The sequence below is a fragment of the Notamacropus eugenii genome, chromosome 1, assembly GCF_028372415.1.
Source record: "Notamacropus eugenii isolate mMacEug1 chromosome 1, mMacEug1.pri_v2, whole genome shotgun sequence".
NCBI lineage: Eukaryota > Metazoa > Chordata > Mammalia > Diprotodontia > Macropodidae > Notamacropus > Notamacropus eugenii.
Genome location: NC_092872.1, coordinates 267,309,653 through 267,331,655, shown reverse-complemented (window position 1 = coordinate 267,331,655; position 22,003 = coordinate 267,309,653). Strand labels below are relative to the sequence as shown.

At 39.6% G+C, this 22,003-nt stretch overlaps 1 protein-coding gene across 1 annotated transcript in view; it reads right to left on the bottom strand.

Moving 5' to 3' along the window:
* RTKN2 (rhotekin 2) overlaps window positions 1–22,003 on the bottom strand; it is an 80,024-nt gene that overhangs the window by 47,487 nt on the left and 10,534 nt on the right. Inside the window, exon 3 of the mRNA XM_072628854.1 lies at window positions 6,424–6,482. Within this exon, the coding sequence (XP_072484955.1) occupies window positions 6,424–6,482 (59 nt within the window). The remainder of the gene's footprint in view (window positions 1–6,423; window positions 6,483–22,003) is intronic.

The window sequence follows — 22,003 nt, the reverse complement described above, 5'->3', positions numbered from 1 at the left end:
GCCTCTTTTATGAGAGATAATTTGCCCCATTCCATTTCTCCCTTTCTCCTCCCAATATATTTCTCTCTCACTGCTTGATTTCATTTTTTTTTTTAAGATATGATCCCATCCTCTTCAATTCACTCTGTGCACTCTGTCTCTATGTATGTGTGCGTGTGTGCATGTGTGTGTGTGTGTAATCCCACCCAGTACCCAGATACTGAAATGTTTCAAGAGTTACAAATATTGTCTTTCCATGTAGGAATGTAAACAGTTCAACTTTAGTAAGTCCCTTATGACTTCTCTTTGCTGTTCACCTTTTCATGGTTCTCTTCATTCTTATGTTTGAAAGTCAAATTTTCTTTTCAGCTCTGGTCTTTTCATCAAGAATGCTTGAAAATCCTCTATTTCATTGAAAGACCAATTTTTCCCCTGAAGTATTATACTCAGTTTTGCTGGGTAGGTGATTCTTGGTTTTAGTCCTAGTTCCTTTGACTTCTGGAATATCCTATTCCATGCCCTTCGATCCCTTAATGTAGAAGCTGCTAGATCTTGTGTTATCCTGATTGTATTTCCACAATACTTGAATTGTTTCTTTCTAGCTGCTTGCAATATTTTCTCCTTGACCTGGGAACTCTGGAATTTGGCCACAATGTTCCTAGGAGTTTCTCTTTTTGGATCTCTTTCATGCGGTGTTCTGTGGATTCCTTGAATATTTATTTTGCCCTCTGGTTCTAGAATCTCAGGGCAGTTTTCCTTGATAATTTCATGAAAGATGATGTCTAGGCTCTTCTTTTGATCATGGCTTTCAGGTAGTCCCAAAATTTTTAAATTGTCTCTCCTGAATCTATTTTCCAGGTCAGTTGTTTTTCCAATGAGATATTTCACATTATCTTCCATTTTTCCATTCTTCTCTCTTTGTGCTGTGGTATCATGCTTTCTCACAAAGTCCTTAGCCTCCATCTGTGCCATTCTAGTTTTGAAAGAACTATTTTCTTCAGTGAGCTTTTGAATCTCCTTTTCCATTTGGCTAATTCTGCTTTTGAAAGCATTCTTTTCCTCATTGGCTTTTTGAACCTCTTTTGCCAATTGAGTTAGGCTAGTTTTCAAGGTGTTAATTTCTTCAACATTTTTTTGGTTCTCCTTTAGCAGGGAGCTGATCTGCTTTTCATGCTTTTCTTTCATCTCTCTCATTTCTCTTCCCAGTTTTTCCTCCACCTCTCTAACTTGATTTTCAAAATTCTTTTTGAGCTCTTATATGGCCTGAGCCCATTGGGTGGGCTGGGACACAGAAGCCCTGATTTCTGTGTCTTTGCCTGATGGTAAGCATTGTTCTTCCTCATCAGAAAGGAAGGGAGGAAATGCCTGTTCTCCAAGAAAGTAGCCTTCAATAGCCTTATTTCTTTTCCCTTTTCTGGGCATTTTCCCAGCCAGTGACTTGACCTCTGAATATTCTCCTCACACCCACCTCGCCTCCTGAGACTGAGATTCAAATGCTGCTTCCAGCCTTAGGGCTTTTGGCGGGGGCAGGGCTGCTATTCAGTATGAGATTATGTTCAGGTAGTCAGGTCGGGGCAAGGCCGCCTCTCACCGACCTCCGACACCTGTGGGCGGAGGGACTTGTGCGACCGCTGGAGATCCTGTCCCTGAAGCCTGCTCGGGTCTGTTTCTCTTGGTGCCGTGGCCGCAGCAGGTCTGGGCTGGGCTGGGCTCCGCGTCTGCAGCGCGACGGACCTTTTGCGAGAGGTTTGCAGGTCCCTCTGTGGGTGGAGGGACCCGCGTGGCCGCTGGAGATCCCGTCCCCGAAGCCTGCTTGGATCTTTTCCTCTCCGTGCCATGGCCGCAGCAGGGCTGCACTCAGCTCCCAGTCCCGGTGCCCAGTCTGCAGCATGAAGGACCCCCGGCGAGAGGTTTGCAGGTCCCTCCGGAACAGAAATCTCCCTTGCTCCAATATTCCGTGGCCTCTGGGTGCAGAATTCGCCGTGAGTTACTCCCCTGTAGCCATTCTATGGGTTGTGGGTTCGGAGCTATGTGTATGTGCGTCTTTCTACTCCGCCATCTTGGCTCCACCCCCCTCTAGTTTACATTTTAGTAGGGCATTCTGAGAGTATCTCATGATAAGGTATGGACTGGATGAAACCAGTTAGGTAGGCTTGGAACTGGCTGACTGCTAGGACACAAATAATGTTAACTAATGGCCAACCGGAGAGAGGTTTCTGGGCAGTTTCATGGAAGGGTTCTGTCCTTAGCTTGTTTTTACGGTGACTTAGATGAAGGCGCAAATGATATGCTAATAAAATCTAAGGTAGACACAATGCTGGAAAGGCCAGCTAATACAATGGCTGATAGAATACAGATATAAAAATGTCAGCAGGCCAGACCAGTGGGCTACAGCTAACAGGATGAAATTTAATTAGAAAAGTGTTCTTCCCAAGAGGGTTTCTAGGCTCTTTTAGTCTCTTCATTGGGGTAAGTGACTTACATTGATTCAACTTCCTTTAGATATGGTTATAGTCTGTGTCAAAGTCTGTTCTTTTATCATTTCTCATTATGTGAAATTAACAGCTTGTTTAAATAGGTCAGGAAGGAGATACCTCAAAGTAGCCTATTAGAAGCAAAAAAATTAGACTATCTCCCACAGACATCTTGAACTCAACATGTCTAAAACTGAACTCCTTATTTCCCCCCCTCCCAAATCTAGCCTTCTTCTAGACTTCCTTAATTCTGTTTAGGTTACCCCTCTCTGTTCAGTCACTCAAGTTCATGATCTCCGTTATGCCTGACTTATTCTTGTATGTTCCACATATCCAAATAGTTGCGGAATCCTGTTAGTTCTATCTCCACAACACAGCTCACATCATCTCCTATCCTCCAATCAAATGGTCTCCATGCTAGTTCAGGCCCTCGTTATTTCTCATCTGGACTCCTTATTGCAAATACCAATTAGTCTCTCAAGTGCCATAAGTCTGTCCCTGCTTCAGTCTATCCTGCACACAGCTGACAAACTGATTTTCCTACAGTGCAGCCTGGCCACGTCACTGTCCCACATTCAATTCCAGGGGCTTCCCATCACTTCCAGGTTTAAACGTAAAGCTCCAGGTTTGGCATTTGAAGCTCTTTAAGACTTGGCCCAATCCACTGTTCCTCTTTTGTTAAACATTACTTCCATATACATTATAATATAGCCAAATTGGTCTTCTTACCATTCCTTCTACACTTGCCTCTGTGAGGTTGGTACCCCTGCTTGGAATGTTCTTTTCCCTCCCTTTTGCCTTATTTCCTTCAAGGCTCAGCTCCAGTATCATGGCAGCCCTTCCTGATCCCCTCAGATACTACAGCCTTCTCAGAATTTTCCTGTTCCTATTTTATACCCTCATGTCTCTACATGTGTTGTCTTCCCCAGATGGTGTAAGCAACTACAAGGCAAGAACTGTCTCACTGTTGTCCTTGTATCATCAGCCCCTAGCATAATGCATGGATAGGCAATAGATGCCTAACAAATGAAATAAAACCAGTATTCAAGACATGGAGGTAGGAGGTTTTGGTACAGTCTACGAGCCTTTGGCCTCTCTCATTTCTTACTCTAGAACCATGATTTCCAGTGTATTTGGGGCCATTCCTTATGCCCATTTCTGCATGTCACTTATGACTAAAGTCACTGAATAATCAAGTAGATGTTGATCTAAATTATTTTTTTAATTCATTTTATTTTATGGAATAAAACAAACATTTCCATAACACAGTATAAAAGATGAAACTGCAAATCTATTATGTACAACTTGGTATTCCTTTTAAATGTATAAAAGTTATTGTGTAAATTTTTTTCCTCCCTCTCCCTTCATTGGCTACCATTAGACACAAATAGGTATAAAGATATGTGTGTGTATGCAAAATTATTCTATACATACTTCTAGTGATCAGTTCTTACTCTGGATGCAGATAGTGTCTTTCTTCACATGTCCTTAATCATTAATTTGGGTATTTATAATAGTCAAAATGACTCATTCACTCAAGGTCATTCTTACAACATTGCTGATATAGCGCACAAACAAAATTCTCTTGGTTCTTCCTGTTCTGATCTTTGTTATTTTGTGCAAGTCTTTCCATGTTTTTCTAAGATCACTGAGCTCATCACTTCTTGTATTACAGCAGTAATACATCACAATCATATACCACAACTTGTTCAGACTTTCCCCAACTGATGGGCATCTCTGTAATTTCCCGCTCTTTGCCACCACAAAGAGAGCTGCTTTAAATATTTTAGAACATATAAGTTCTTTTTCTTTCTCCCTGCATCTTTGGAAACAGACCTAGAAGTGGTATTGCTAGGTCAAAGGGTATAATAAGCAGTTCAATAAGTAACTCTTTAGGCATAATTCTAGGCTGCTCTCCAAAATGGTTAGATCAATTCACAATTCTACCAAGGATGAATTAGTGTCCCAATTTTTCCACATCCCCTCCAACATTTGTCACTTTTCCCTTCAATCATTTTAGTCATTCTGGTAGGTGTAAAATGATATCTCAAGGTTGTTTCAATTTGCCTTTCTCTAGTCAATAATGCTTTAGAGTATTTTTTCATACGACTATAAATTGTTCTGATTTCTTCATTGGAAAACTGCCTGTTCATATCCTTTGACTATTCATCAATTGCGGAATGACTCATATTCTTATAGATTTGACAAAGTTCTTTACATATCTGAGATGAGACCTCTGAGAAACTGTCTATAAAAATTTCCCAATTTTCTGCTCTCCTTCTGATCCCGGCTACATTTGTTTTATTTGTACAAAAAGTCCTTAACATAATGCAATCAAAATTATCTACTATATACCTAACTTTGCTGCTCTCTCTTATTTATTCATAAATTGTTCATCTACCCACATGTCTGATAAGTAATATATTCCATGTTCTTCTAATTTTCCTGTAATCTCTCTCTTTATATCTAGGTCATATCTCCATTTTGACCTTATCTTGGTAAATGATATAAAATATTAGTCTATGCACAGTTTCTGCCACACTGCTTTCCACTTTTCCCAATGATGTTGATCTAATTAGTAGGGTCTTATTAAGTTCATTCTCTGAACCAAATGTCAGTGCATAATCGACAATTATTTTCACAGTGGTCTTGCTCAATGGCAAATGCTCATCACTTGCACTGCTAAAGAACATGAACAAATGTCTCAAGAAGTTGTGTTTTTTGAGGTGCTGACCCATGCAATAAACCAGTTCCTTTATTTGCCTTTTCAAGAGAAACCTGTGAGTCACTCATGCATTGATTGGCAATTGTGAACTGGTTTTAAGTCAAGTGAAAAGGTCAAGCTTTATATGACTCACTTCCTCTGGACTTAGGGTTTCCAATGGTTGGTCACTGATAAGGATCTCTCATGGTCCAAAAATTGTGACTTACTTTGCTCTTCTCCAGAAGTGGAGGAGGGGAGGGGTGTGGCTACATGAAGCCATTTACAATTTTTCTTTATGGTTGTTAGGCCCAGTAAATCCTCACCAAGTGGCTGGGCCAATTGGGAAGAATGTCTCTGAACTTCACTATGTTGGTCCTCAAAAACAAGATGGAGTCTGCTGCTGGGACCTCCTCTAAAGCCTTTCTGATAGCAGGTGTTAGGACCTGCTGGAGCTGGTACTCCTTTGGCTAGGACTAGGGTCACAGCTCCATGCTACAGTGAGGCACAATGAGGCATCCAAGTAGGAAAAACAGACTTGCCCTGAAATATAAAAGGCTGCAATTCAGGATAAAGAATTTCCTATTTCTGGGCAGCAGGGTGATACGATAGGCTTCAAACAGGAAAATCTGACCTCAAGGTTCGCCTCAGACACTTCCCAGCTATGAGACTCCAGAGCAGTCACTTAACCTCTGAGCCTCAGTTTTCTCTTCTGGAAAATGGGGGTAATAAAAGCTTCTACCTTGCAGGGCTGTTGTAAGGATTACATGAAATATTTATAAAATATTTTGCAAACCTTAATGCACCATCTACAAGCTAGTTATTATTAGGATTATTACTATTACCTGGAGGCCTTCAGGAAGAGTTTGGGTGACCCTGGGAAGACAACATGGACAGGATTCATCCCTGAGTAGGGGGTCTGACTAAATGCTCCTTCTGTGATTTGGCAAATAGGATGAGTGGGCCATGAAAACAAGACAACTGGCAAAAAACCAAGCAGTGGACAAAAGCAGGTGTTTACATCATATAGTAATGGAAGGGAAGACTGAAAAGATATGCCTGGACTGAGTGATGGTTGGCCCGGAGAATCAGGCTCTGGAGGATGACCCACTGAAACCTCTCAAAGCAATGGGAGGAGAAAGAGGGTTTTAAGAAGGTTAGTCTGACAGCATTACAAAGAATTCAGAAAACACTATACACTTATTAACTTACTACAGCATGAACAAAGTCATTAAACTTATGAATAATGAATACCCACGTATCACTTACCAGATAATGCAATCTTTCCTTTACAAGCAGTGCGTTCTTTAATTTCAGAATCCACATATCTGTCAAAAGAAAAGAAAGGGTGACTGAATTGTTACACTCCCCACTGACCCAATGACACAATAGGAAACTGAAAAACAAAGTTTCATTAGCTTTCCAAGTATGTAACTTACTACCAGAAAGTAACTCATTCTGACCACATAGGGTACTCTCTGTCTCTCTTCACCCCCCATCTGCCTACTGATACCATATATATGTTGTATCAACAGAGTTGTTTGCATGTTGTTTCCCCCTCCATTAGAATATAAGCTCCTTGGGGGCAGGACCATGGTTTTGCCTTTCTTGGCTTAGGGCCAGGTACATTGTAAGTCTTAACAAATGCTTGTTGGTGATAGTTGTAAAATTTATGCATATGTGTGTGTATAAATATGTGTATGTGTGTGTATAGATTGTGTATATATATATATGTGTGTGTGTGTGTGTGTGTATATATATATATATATTATACACACACAGCACTATTATTTACAAAGGCCTTCCATTACAACAAGACTATGAGGGACACAGTGCAGATATTATTGTATAGAATCTAGATTACTGTAAAACTGCACTATATATAATTGCATTATATTTTCATATATTAATTTTTATCCTAGTATCTTCACAGATAAGGAAACTGAAGCTAGGACAGATGATACGACTTTCCCATGGCTACAAAGAAAGCATCAAAGTCATAAATCAAACCCTGATGTCCTGCTGCTTCACCTCAATATACCACATTGATCTGGTCAGCTATTTAGAAATGAATTAAAGGGATGGTTTATGAACCCTCAGAGAAGGAGGCGATCGTTAGGAGTCAACATGGGCTCAATCTAGAACAAGTTATGACAGACTAGTAGATCAGTTTATGATATATATAATCACACACATGTATATATGTTATGTATATATAAACACACAGACATACACATACACATACTTCCCAAGTACAAAGCACATACTAAAATAAACTGACTATATGAAAACATGAAGAGATGGGAAAGCAATGATTCTAGCCTTGGGGCAGCACCACAGAACACTCCTCAGGTTAAACATCTAATCCTATCCTTGCATATCCCTGACATTCTATGTCCTAAAAACCTCCAGTATCTTGTCTGCTCTAATTCCTCTAGGTCAATTCTCAAATTTGTGGTAAAATGAGCTATTTTTTTTGAAAGAGTACATGTAGTGGGGGAGGAGCCAAGATGGTGGAGTAGAAAGATACACATATGCTAGCTCCGAACCCACAGCCCATAAAATACCTGTAAAGAAGAACTCCCAACAAATTCTGGAACAGCGGAAGCCACACAACAATGGAGTGGAGGAGATTTCTGTCCCAGAGAGCCCTGAAAAACCGACGCGAAAGGTCCATCACACACTGGACTGGAGCAGAGCCCAGCCCTGCCTTGGCTGCATGGCACCGAGAGGAGCGGATCTGAGTGGGCTTCAGGACGAAATCTGCAGTGGCTGCGCAGGTCCCTCCACCCACGGGCGCCGGGGGTCAGTGAGAGGGACTTTTCGGTTCACCAAGAGGGGAGCAGGGTGTCTCCATGACTCAGGCCCCCGTGGGAGGCAGCGGAGGCCGCAGCAGACAGGGGCTCCCAAAGCAGGCAGGAGCTTGGATCCATTGTTGAAGGTCTCCACATAAACCCCCTGAGGGAACTGAGCTCCTTGTGGCGGCCCTGCCCCAACCTGAGCAGCTGAACTTAATCTCACACTGAATAGCAGCCCCGCCCCCACCAAAAGCCCTGAGGCTGGGAAGCAGCATTTGAATCTCAGACCCCAAGCACTAGTTGGGGGGATCTGGAGGTGAGGTGGGTGTGGAAAGGAAACTCAGAAGTCAAGTAACCAGCTGGGAAGATGCACAGAAAAGGGAAAAAAAATAAGACCATAGAAGGTTACATTCTTGGTGAACAGACATCTCCTCCCATCCTTTCTGATGAGGAAAAACAAGGCTTATCATCAGGGAAAGACATAAACGTCAAGGCTTCTGTATCCCAAACATCCAAAATAAATATTCAGTGGGCTCAGGCCATTGAAGAGCTCAAAGGATTTTGAAAATCAAGTTAGAGAGGTGGAGGAAAAACTGGGAAGAGAAATGAAAGAGATGCAAGAAAAGCATGAAAAGCAGGTCAACACCTTGTTGAAGGATTTTGCCATTTGCCAAAAAAATGCTGAAGAAAATAACACCTTGAAAAATAGGCTAACTCAATTGGCAAAAGAGGTTCAAAAAGACAATGAGGAGAAGAATGCTTTCAAAAGCAGAATTAGCCAAATGGAAAAGGAGGTCCAAAAACTCACTGAAGAAAATAGTTCTTTCAAAATTAGAATGGAACAGATGGAGGCTAATGACTTTATGAGAAACCAAGAAATCACAAAACAAAACCAAATGAATGAAAAAATGGAAGATAATGCAAAATATCTCATTGGAAAAACAACTGACCTGGAAAATAGATTCAGGAGAGACAATTTAAAAATCATGGGACTACCTGAAAGCCATGATCAAAAAAAGAGCCTAGACATCATCTTTCATGAAATTATCAAGGAAAACTGCCCTGAGATTCTAGAACCAGAGGGCAAAATAAGTATTCAAGGAATCCACAGATCACCGCCTGAAAGAGATCCAAAAAGAGAAACTCTTAGGAACATTATGGTCAAATTCCAGAGTTCCCTGGTCAAGGAGGAAATATTGCAAGCAGCTAGAAAGAAACAATTCAAGTACTGTGGAAATACAATCAGGATAACACAAGATCTAGCAGCTTCTACATTAAGGGATCGAAGGGTGTGGAATAGGATATTCCAGAAGTCAAAGGAACTAGGACTAAAACCAAGAATCACCTACCCAGCAAAACTGAGTATAATACTTCCGGGGAAAAAATAGTCTTTCAATGAAATCAAGGACTTTCAAGCATTCTTGATGAAAAGACCAGAGCTGAAAAGAAAATTTGACTTTCAAATACAAGAATGAAGAGAAGTACGAAAAGGTAAACAACAAAGAGAAGTCATAAGGGACTTGCCAAAGTTGAACTGTTTACATTCCTACATGGAAAGACAATATTTGTAACTCTTGAAACTTTTCAGTATCTGGATACTGGGTGGGAGTACACACACACACATGCACACACGCACACATACATAGAGACAGAGTGCACAGAGTGAATTGAAGAGGATGGGATCATATCTTAAAAAAAAAATGAAATCAAGCAGTGAGAGAGAAATATGTTGGGAGGAGAAAGGGAGAAATGGAATGGGGCAAATTATTTCTCATAAAAGAGGCAAGCAAGACTTTTTAGTGGAGGGAAAAAGGGGAGGTGAGAGAAAAACATGAAGTTTACTCTCATCACATTCCACTAAAGGAAGGAATAAAATGCACACTCGTTTTGGTATGAAAACCTATCTTACAATACAGGAAAGTGGGGGAGAAGAGGATAAGCAGGGTGGGGGGGGGGTGATGGAAGGGAGGGCAATGGGAGGAGGGAGCAATTTGAAGTCAACACTCTTGGGGAGGGACAGGATCAAAAAAGAGAATAGAAGCAATGGGGGGGCAGAATAGGATGGAGAGAAATATAGTCTTACACAACATGACTATTATGAAAGTCATTTGCAAAACTACACAGATTTGGCCTATATTGAATTGCTTGCCTTCCCAAAGGGAATGGGTAGGGAGGGAGGGATGAAGAGAAGTTGGAACTCAAAGTTTTAGGAACAACTGTCAAGTACTGTTCTTGCCACTAGGAAATAAGAAATACAGGTAATGGGGTATAGAAAGTTATCTGGCCCTACAGGACAAAAGAGAAGATGGGGACAAGGGAAGGGAGGGATGATAGAAGAGAGGGCAGATTGGTGATAGGGGCAATCAGAATGCTTGGTGTTTTGGGGTGGGGGAAGGGGACAAATGGGGAGAAAATTTGGAACCCAAAATTTTGTGAAAATGAATGTTAAAAGTTAAATAAATCAATTTTTAAAAAATTAAAAAAAAAGAAAGTGCATATATATATGTAAGTCTTATCTGATTTTAAATAAAGACTTTGGGGAAAAGATCAAGTCAATGCTTGAAGGAGGAAGGTATCTCATTTATTTTTTACAGTTTAAAATCATCTTCTCACTTTTCAACAGGGCTGCCAAGAGGACGACTGTTGTTAGGAACCAACAGCCCAGCTTACTTTACATCTCTGATTAAAAGAATATGTATTAACATCTTGCTTTAATCTCTCACTTCAAACACCTGGGCATACAAATACTTTGGTAAAATATTTTAGTCTATTAGCAACCCTTTCTGTTACCTGGGACACTTGAGTTGTTAAGTGATCTGGGAGATTTAAGAAAACATGAATGAGAAGACCTGAACAAGCTGAAATGGACAATGGGAGGAGGTGTACCCAAACAGTGAGACCCCTGGTCCACGCATATGCAAACCCTCGCCTGAACTAGACTATAAAATAATGGGACTAATTCTGCAAGCCAGTCATCAGCCACATCGCTTTATTATCAGATCTCAGATAAAATACATTTTATAGTACATAAAAGGAAATTCATTTTCCTTTGAAATAGAATTACCATTCATAAATTCAAACTCCTATCTTCTCTGACATATAAATGAGATTTCTTTCAAATTTCTGCAATAATAAGCAATGAGCAATATAACCCATCCAAATATGAATTTCACTGGAGGTAACAGGAAGGCCTAATAAGCCAGGTAATTTAAACAGCTGAATAGATGCAATGGAAGGGTTTGTGAATTATTCTAAAGCTGAAATCCATTAAACCTAATTAAGGATGGCATCTAGATGAATATGGTATGCTCAGGCAGGTACAGTTTAGAGGTATTTGTTCCCTGAAGTAAACACTGGACATTACCTACCCCTAGTTTATTTTTTATTCCTCCTCCATTCTCTTCAGCATCATGGCAGTAGAGAACTTGCTATCCTCCTTTCCACCCATGTTTACCCAAATTTTCCAAGATAGAAATTTAAACCTATTGAATAAAAAAATATGTAACACCCTTGGAGAGTATTAAATTCACTGTAAAATCTCACAAAAGAAACAGAAACTTAAAGTTGTTTTTTTCTTTAATCACTAAGCCTATCCCACGTGAATGATGACACCATAGATAGAAGGGTCTTCAAATGACAGCTGACCTAACAACTCCCATTTGAAGTATTGATTGTCCAAAGAATGCTCCATAAAAAGTTTCTCTAGACTGAAGGCCAACAGTGTTGATATCATCAGGGACCACAGAACACTATTTGATATTTTACTGTATGACTCAGAGGCAAAAATTTGCAGTCTGCCCAGCCCCCCATAGCTTCTACAGTTGTTCTAAAACTCTTAACATCTGGAGCCAAGAATGAATTGACTCTCCCCTTCAATGTGAACGAAAACTCTCCAAAGACTGGACACCAAACAAGCATGTCCCCTAGAAGTCTTCTCCCTAATTCCTTCATCTCGTACCCTTTGTTAGACCATGGTTTTAAGTCCTTCCACTATCCTGATTTCTGAACATTCTCTAGTCTGTCTATGTCCTTCTAAAAATATAATGCACAGACCTGAGTAAGAGAACCCAGATGTGGTCAGAGTGAGGCAGAGAAGTGACCTCCTTTCTCATTCAAGGGGGTAAGCCTCCATGACCACAAACTAAGGAGGCACTGACTGGTTTGGCTGCCATGTCACATTGTTGGCTCATCTCAGGGTGACAATAGTGAAGAAAAGGTCCAATGCCAGGTGCCTCTGTTACGAAGGTGAAAAATGTCAGCCTCTATCCTTAAGGAACTTTCAAAATCAGATCAGGATGAGCCATGAATATAAATAATTATAACATGAATAAGAATGTTAATTATGTTACAAGTTAGTGAAGAGCATTGGGCAGGGAGTCTAATCCTCCAGGGAGGATTCCCTGGAGCTGTGCAGATCAAAAGACCTCTTGAAGGGGTGTACCTGACAGTAGACCCTTGAGGGCAAAGGAGAATTTCAATAGGTAGAGTTTCTATTGGAGTGAATTTCAGTCCTGGAAGGATTCAGAGGCAAGAGAGGACAAGATGAGATGGAAACCGCACTTTAAGTGTTGTGAAATGAATTGGGCAGGGCACTGAATGCCAACTTAAGTAGGTTATTGATTATCTAGGAGGCATGTAGAGCTCCTGATAGTTTCTGAGTTCATCAAATGTATCCATGGGGAAGCCAGCAGTGCCATAAGGGACAGAATCGAGAAAGGGGAGAAAAGAAGCAGGGGAGCGCTTAGTCAGAGGCTATTAGAAAGAACTTTGATCAACTCAGTGACCATTCACTGATATCACAGAGTACAAACGATGAATAAATCCTCCAACAGAGAGGTGAGGGACATAAGGTGTACAGATACCCATTTTTAGACATGAACATTGGTTTAATTATGGATGTTTGTAATAAAGTTTTAAATTTTTCATTTTTTTAAAAGGGGAAGTTGGAAGAGAAAATAAATGCTTGTTAATTTAGAAAAGAGAATAAAATAATTTCAAAATAAATAAATAAATAAAAGTACTAGAAAGCTATTTTTCAAATATGTCTTCTTTTAGGTCATGCTAAATCTGCCCTTGCAGTCTCAACTCACCAATCCTGGTTCTGCCCTCTGTGAGGAAGCAAACCTAATCTGATCCTCTTTCCACATTATACTTTCAAATATCTAAAAATTGCATCTGTTCCCCTTCACCACCACCCCTGCCCTACCCCCCCAAAAAATGTCTTCTTCACTCTAACCATGCTAAGCTCCTTCAGCCAGTTCTCAGATGGCATGGTCTCCCGGGTCCTCCCCATCCTGCTCACTGGCCTCTGATACATTCCAGTTTGTGGATGTCCTTTATGAAAGGTGGCCCCTAGAACTGAGCACAATGCTCCAAATGTGATCTGAGCAGAGCTGATATAACAGGACAATCTTATCTCCTTCCCGGACAATATCCTTGTCTCAATGAAGACTAAATTTACGTTCATTTTTAGGTACTGTAGCAGTTTGCTAACTCATATCAAGTTTATAGTTCACTAAAACCTCCAATTCACCCTGTACTTACGAACTTACTTTTGTCTATTATGTTTCGTCTTATTGATTGCAATCAACATTCTTGCCTCTTGAGATCTTTGGATTTTGACTCTGTCATATAGTGTATTAATTTCCTTGCTATCTCTGTGTCATCTGTAAACCTGATAATCGTAGCATCTCTGCCCTCAACCTCCCCACAGATCCCTGGGGCAATCCACTAGAGACTTCTCTCCAAGTTAAACATCAACCTATAACCTATGTTTTGAGTTCATTCATTCAACACATAACTGTCCTATCTAGCTCACATCTCTCCATCTCAAGAATAGCTTATGCCTATCAAATGCTTTGCAAAAATCTGAATGTTATGTCTATGGTATTCCCTTGATTTACCAATCCAGCAAAATGGTAATTAAGTCAGAATGAAAAGACCTGCTTTTGATAAAGCTACACCGAGTATTATTAATCATTATTTCCCTTTCTAAATGTTCACAAACCAAGAATTATGCCAAAAATCAGTCAAACTTACTGGTCTCTAATTTGAAGAGTTTGCTGTTTTCTCCCTCCCAAAAAGAAGACTATCGATTAAAATAATCATGTGGTTTTGGGTTTTTTAATTTTTAATCCGATTAATTATGTTGACTTTTTCCCTTATGTTAAACCATCCCTGGTATAAATCCAACTTGATCACAAGTTTTGGGTAACCACTGTGATGTTTACCAAGATTTTATCAAAAAATCTGAACATAAATGATATCGGTCCATATACTCAATAGTTTTCCTTCTTTCATAAAAGGAGTCTGGTAGTATGTTTTCTTTCTCAATTTTTGAGAATAATGTGTATGACCCGGGTACTAAAATGTTCTTTAAAACTTTGATAGAACCCTATGAATTCACCAAGACCAAGAGTCCCCCACCTACCCTTTGGTAGTTCCTTAATCGCTAGTTCTATTTCCTTTTCTAAGATAGCCTCTTTGGTTTGTTAGTTTGGGGATTTCATATTGTTTAAGGTATTCCTCTGTTCCTGGGGTATTCTCAGTTTTGGTATCATTTGATTGTGATTAACAGGTTCTGATAATGCTTCTTATTTCTGCAGTTCTTGATGGGATTTTACCTTGTGCTTTTGCTACTTTTTTGACTTTCTGCCCTCCCCTTTTTAATTGGATTGGCTAAACATTTTCCCTCTAATTCTCTCCTTAACTCTATCTTTTAGTTTCCATGACTTTCTTCAAATCCCAGTTAAATCTCACTTTCTACAAGAAGCTTTTACTGACCTAACTTAATGCTAGTGCCTTTTCCCTGTTATCTTCTCTACTTTCTGTGTGTGTGTGTGTGTGTGTGTGTGTGTGTCTCTCTGTGTGTATAGTTGTTTGCCTGTTGTCTTTCCCATTAGACTAGGAGATCCTTGAGAATAAGGCCTTTCTTTTGTCTCTCTTTACATCCCTAGGAGTTAGCACAGCATCTGCCACACAGCAGGCACTTAATATTTACTGACTGAGAGACCCTAATTTTTAATATCTTCTCTTTTGTATTTATTTTAAATTTATTTGTTGGAGTTTTACATTTTTTAAAATGCAAGTTCAGTTCATCAATACTCTTTTTCTATTTTGTTAATGTTTAGAGGGATAATTATTTTCCCCCTGCCAACTGCTTTAGCTGCACCCCCAAAATTTGTTTATTTGCTATGGTGTTTCATCATTATCTTCTTCTTTTACATAATTTTTTAAAAATAGATTTTATTGGTTTTTTTATAATGTAAGAAATTCCTCCACTATCCCTTCCATTCCTCCTCCCAAAGATCTTCCCCACAACAATATTTTTAAAGACAAAAGAAAAAAATTAATGAAACAAATACATTGAAAAATCTGAAAATATCACATAATTATTGCTTCTACGATTTGTTCTTGGACTAATTTAAAATTTCATCGTCAATCTCCATTTGTATGTGTATCTTCCATTTGCGCTCCCTGAATTGTTCACTTTTGTTGCATTATGTTCGGTATAGCAAACACTTTCTACAAGAAGCCTTTATTGATCTACCTTGCTATTTCTGCCTTTTGACATTTATTTGCATTATCTGTCTTATGGACAATTTTGGTCAAAGTTCTATGTGGTGCTTAGCAATATGTATATTCTTTAATAGTGCCATTGAGAATATGCATAAGTCTTTTAGCTCTAGTTAATCCAGCAATCTGTTCATTTCTATATTTTCCTTTGTTTATCTTTTTACTACATTTGTCCAGGAACATTAAAATATCCTGCCCCTACTATGTTACTGTTTATTTACTAGTAATTCAGTTAATTTTCTTTTATGAACTTAGATGCTAAGGCATTTGGAGAATATAAGGTTAATAATGATATTACTTTGTTCTCTGTGGTTTTTTCAAAATAAACAAAAATATCAAAAACCACATGATTATCTAAATAGATCTAGAAAAAGCCTTTGACACAGCACAACAGGTATATATTCAAAACCATATAGGTATGGGGAATCTTTTTAAAATACGACAATTCTCTCTGAAACCAAAACCAAGTATTATATGTAATGGAAATACACTAGCAGCTACGCTACTAAAGACAGGAATAAAGCAAGGAAACCCATTCTCCCTATTATTGTCTGACACAATTTTGGAGATGCTCGTAACACTGATAAGAGAAAGAAATTAAAAGCATAAAAATAAGGAGGTAAAACTATCCCTGTTTGCTGGTGATATGACAATACACTTAGAAAATCCCAGGTAATAAGCAAGGCTATTCAGACAATTAATAATTTCAGCCAAGTTACAGGCTATAAAATTAAATAATATTTCTATACAACAAAATCCAAGAGATGACAAAATGCCTTTCTCAACAACTACCAGATACATAAAACATGTGGAAATTAATCTACAGAAGTACCCAAAATACAAACTTAAAGAAGCATTTGTACCCACCTATAATATGTCTATATTAAGTACCTTATAATTATTATCTCATTAATCCTCACAACAACTGTGGGAGGTAGATGTTGTTAGTACCATTGTACAGTTGAGGAAACTGAGGCAGACGGAGATGGTGTGACTTGCTCAGGGTCACACAGCTAGGTCAAATTTGAAGTCAGGTCTTACTGATTCAGCCCAGCACTCTATTCACTGGGTCACCTACTTGTCTCCTGGCACGGTAGATATATTTTTATCTGAACAAAAGATAGAGGCGATCACAAAAGATAAAAGTGATGGCTTTTACGACATGAAACTGAAAAGCTTCTGCCTTAACTAAATTAATGTACCTACAGGTAAGAAAGGAAGAGGAAGCACGGGAAGCTAGATGATACAAAGAATACAGCCTAGGCTGTAATCAGGAGGACTTGAGTTCAAATTCTGCTGCAACACGCTAAGTAGCTATGTGACTTCAAATTGCTTAATGTCTCTGAGCCTCAGATTCCTCATCTGTAAAATGGGAATAATAGCAGCTGCTGAGGTCAAATCATATATTTGTAAAGCCCTTTGTAAATGTTTAAATGCTATAAAAATACTATTATTATTTCTGATATATAAGACTAAAAGCCCATCTCCCCAACAGAGAAGTAGTCAAAAGTTATAAACAGTTGCAAAGAATTGCCAGCTACTAAGAGCCATATGAAAGAAAGCTCCGAATCACTAGCAGGAGAAATGCAAACCAAAACAACCCTGAAGATAAAAGACAGCCATCATTATGGCTGGAGGTGGTGGAACTGTGAAATGGTACATTTTGGAAGCAATTTGGAATCATGTAAGTAAAGTGAATGCTGTCCATACCCTTTGACCCTGAGAGTGCCACTACTGGGCTTATACTCGAAAAAGTTCATATATACACCAAAACATCAGCTATCCCCATCAATTGGGAAATGGCACATGAATGTGATGGAAATAATAGAAGACGACAACAGAAAAGCATGGAAAGATTTACATGGAACTGATACACAGTGAAGTCAGCAGAATCAAGAAAATTACTCCAATAACGGAAATGGAAAGAGTCACAAAACAATAAAAAGTGAATGTTTGCTATATGACCAAGAACAAGCTAGTCCCCCCTCCCCCCAAGAAAAGACAACATTCACGACCCCTTGGTAGAGGTGGGAGATCAACAGGTGAAATACACTGCACATATTGTCAGACTTTTCCAATGTACTGATTGGTTTGCTTTTATTGTTATGTAGGGTGGTTTTTGGAGAGGGAAGAGGGGAAAGAAATCTTGTTGATAATAAAAGGAGAAGGGAAGGAAAAGAAAGGGGAAGGGAAAGAGTCAACTTTGCCTTTCTCCAGTCCTGTGGGTTCTCTCCTATGCTCCACAATTGTTAAAATTTTCTAGTCCACAAAAATAAAGGTCAAAAAGGAAGTGTTGTTGGCTTAGTAAAACCCATGTTGGTTCCAAGTGATGACTGGGTCCCTTTTGAAGCACTCTCAAATCACCTATTTAATAATCTGTTCAAATTTTTTCTCTAGGAATTGGCATCTATTGGATAAATCAACCTTTCTTATTTTGAAAATTGAGCCATTCATTTCCCTGATTCCAGTCCCAAGGAACCTCTGCACTTTTCTGTTACTCCCCCAAAATCAGATCACTGATAGCTGTTTAGCAAGCCCTCCCAACATGAAGTTACCCATCCTAGGATGGGATGTGTCTAAGCCATGCAGCTTCGAATTTACAGAGGGGCCGTCTATCTCTGAAACTATCTTGAATTTCCCCTTAAAATCTTATTGATGAAGGTGATGTAGAGGAGGTTAGAAAAAAACGGATGGAAACTCAGCCAATTATATGAATAGATCAGGTCTCCCTATAATCTGCTTTACTTATATAGCTATTTAAAGAAACATTGTGAGTTAGCTTAAATTGGGTGTTAATGTTGTGTGTATATGAGCAGCTAGGTGGCACAGTGGTTGAGGACTGCATGTGGAGTGAGGACATGAGTTAAAATCCTGTTTCAGACACATAGTAATTGGGTGACCCTGGGCAAGTCACTTAACCTGTCTGGGGACCTGAATGGGAATAATCATAGCACCTACCTCCCAAGTCTGTTATGAGGATCAAAGGATGATATTTGGAAAGAACTTTGAATACCTCAAAGTGCTACATAAACTTAAATCCAAAACAATCTAGTGTTCTGGAGACTAAGACTAAGAATCAAAATACTACTTCTGATACAGTAGTTTTGTTAAGCAAAATGCTTGATAAATCTCCTGCTATTGTCAACAAAGAGATCTATATTTACAGAGTCAACTGATGGACAGACAAAAAGTCTGGCCCCAAGCAAAAAAAACACCCTATAGTAGTGTTATTGGAACTACAGTTTGCAAATGATCTTGTGCTGAGTTTTAGGTGAATTTTTTTTGAAGGTTGAAAGTATTTCTGAATGTAGATACTGGTCTACTTGCAGTGAAGTAAAATGACCAGCAGAGGGCACCAAGTAGCCATTTTCTTTAAAAATGTATTTTAAATGGAATAGATTTTTTACATTTTATAGTCTTCCAGGTGCATATTTAACACACGTCACTTTGCTAAAATTAATAAGTTACAGCACAAACCAGATCAACAATGAAAGAATCCACACTGAAAGCTGGCAAATTCTGCCTCCTAGGCAGGTTGTACAATCTTTGGGCCCTCAAGCGTTTTAGAAAAAGCATTTTAAATAGAGCAGATGTGAGGGACTCACATGGATCACACGCAATCCTTTGGACAAGTTCGTACTTCACCTCTTGACCCTTCATAGATGCAGCAGCAGCAGCAACAACACAGCTCGTTTGTTTTTTAAATGCATTTCATTGACAGCTATCATCTCTGCACATCCATCATTCCCCAGAGTTAACCTCCTCCGTGACAAAAGAAAAAGTTAAGCAAACGCCTCTAATGTTGAGAAGACCTACGGGGCCCTCTTTTCACAGAAACCAAACCACCAAAGCTTGAAGGACACAGTTAGACCCACATGCTCCCCTTGGGGCACATTTGTTTGGACTGAGCATCTCCTGCCTCCTAACCAAGGCGCCCAAGATGCTGGGAAGTTGTTTCTGGATGAGTATTGTATGAACCCACCAGGAAGGCCAGAACCAAGTCAAGCTTGTCATGTGGCCAGACCTGCTCCTATACTAGATGCTTGGGAGGGATGGAGAGAGGTGAGGATGGGGGCTCTCAGTGAAGGAAGGACAGCACTTAGTCTACACTTGACTGTCTTAGAACAACGGGTCTCCGCCTTTTTTTGTGGGTCATGGACTCCTTACTCCTTTGAAATCTATGTGCCCCATTCAGAATAATAATAAAATTAAACACGTAAGATTACAAAAGAGACTAATAACACTGCAGAGTTATCAGGAGATAAGATTTTATACATGTGTGTATTATATATATCTATATACACACACATACATATTCATATATATACATACATATTAATATTCATATATTATATATATATATACATATATATATATATATATATCCCAAGCTTATGGACCCCCTAAAAACAATTCAGTCTGGTGGAGACCCAAGGTTAAGAACCCCTGTCTTAACAGAGTTGCCTGGGTGCAGCTAGGTGCTTTAGTGGATTGAGCTCCAGCCCTGGAGTCAGGAGGACCCAAGTTCACATCTGATACTCTGATACTTATTAGCTGTGGGACCCTGGACAAGTCACTAAACGCTGATTGCCCCCCTCCTAAAATAATTAAGTAAAAGAGCTGCCCAAAACACTGAGTCTCAGTGACTTACTCAGAGCCACACAGACATTACGTGACAGAAGTAGGACTAGAACCTGAGTCTTCCTGGCTTCAAAGCCATATTCTACCCACTGTGCTACCCTGCTTCTCACTGTATGACAAAGTATAAAAAGTAAGCAGTTCATGCAAATAACTGTAATCAATGTTTCTTTTATATAAGCATTCCGAAAATAAGGTAGAAAGAAGGAATGAGAATCTGGAAAAACCTGGCAGCCCCTTTGGTTGCCTGTAGCCCTACCCCTGGGACTGGTATAAAGGCCTTACTCACCTTTGTGAACCATTCCAGGTTGGGGCCACAGACAGACTTTCACATGTTAGCTCATATGATCTTTACAACTCTATATGACAATCAGGGTAAGAGACAGAGAAACTGAGGCATGGGAAGATCATATGGCCTATGGGAGTTCACACTTATTAAAATACCTGAATCAATTTTCTTCCTTCCCACAGCACCACTTCCTTACTTGTCTCAGGGAGACTCCCTTTTGGTCAAACCGCAGCCTCAGAAGCCAGATGACCAACCCCACTATCCTGTTACTCTCCAAAACAAATACCACTCAACCAGGGAGACCTTTGAACTTGCCCCAAGTCTGTCACATCCATTTCCAACTCTGAATCATGACCTCTCAGGGGATCTAGTCAAAGCACCTCCTATGACAGATGAAGAAAATGAGGACCAGGGACAGAGATTTGCTGATGGCTAGGGGACGGAGCTGGAAGCTGAGCCTTGATTAATCTCCTGACTACAAACATTTGTTTGTGCTGTTTCTCACCCCTGGGATACCAGATTCTCTCCCTTCAACCTGACCAATTGCTCTCGGTCTTTTTGGGGTGCAGGTACCTCAAGTTTCCAGGGAGGAACCCACCCATCTTGCCTGGCACATGGCATCTGCAGCCAATGTGAATTCTGGTACAATCACTGAATTAAAGGATTGAGACCACGTCATGATGTAATTTTATCAGATTCTCTGTGCAGTTAAATTAATTGCCAGCTGACGGCACACAATCTCATCTGTATATGGTAGAGCAACTTACCCCCTTGGAATATGGGGAAATTCTAATTTAGCAATTAACATGGCGTCCTCTATACAATAGGGTTCAGTGAGTGTTTGACTGCCTAACTGACCTGAGGGGAATAACGTAGTTTTCACATAAAAGATCATTTTTCTCTCTCTTTGTGACACTGTCTCTTTAATCCTCACAATGACCTGATGAGGAATGGGTGTGGCTTTCTTTATGCTACATTCCTAACCTTTCTCTTTTTTTAGCCTCAACTCCTTTTGCAGCCTTTGGACCTTATGCAAAATAAAAAATGAATTAAAAAAACCATTGAGGATACAATGGTTAGCAAAAGTTCATAAGCCCCCTGAAATTTCTACACAGATCCCTTGAGATCACGGATCCCAGGTTAAGAACCCCCATCCCAGACAATCAAAACTCAGGAGCCATCTATGCATGCAGAAGAGATGGGCAATTAAGGGGAGCCAAGGAAATCACTTCACTAATTCAGAATGGAAATGTGGATCAGAAATGGACGGATGATTTGAGTGGAGATGTTTAACATTTCATTTAATTTTTGGTTTGTCACTTTGCTTCAGCTAGCCTGATAATCCCCTCCATCTACCACTCCCCTCTCCATGTATAAAGGCAGTTAGAATAAAGTAACCTTCCCAACAGCATTCAGTAGGGAGCTAGGAAATCACATGTGTTCTCTGCTCAGCAGCCTTTTTTCCTTTTTCCCCCCTGCCTTTGTTACATAACAGACAGCAGTGCTAGGACCAGCCTTATGTAACATTTTTATAAATGAATAATTTTAG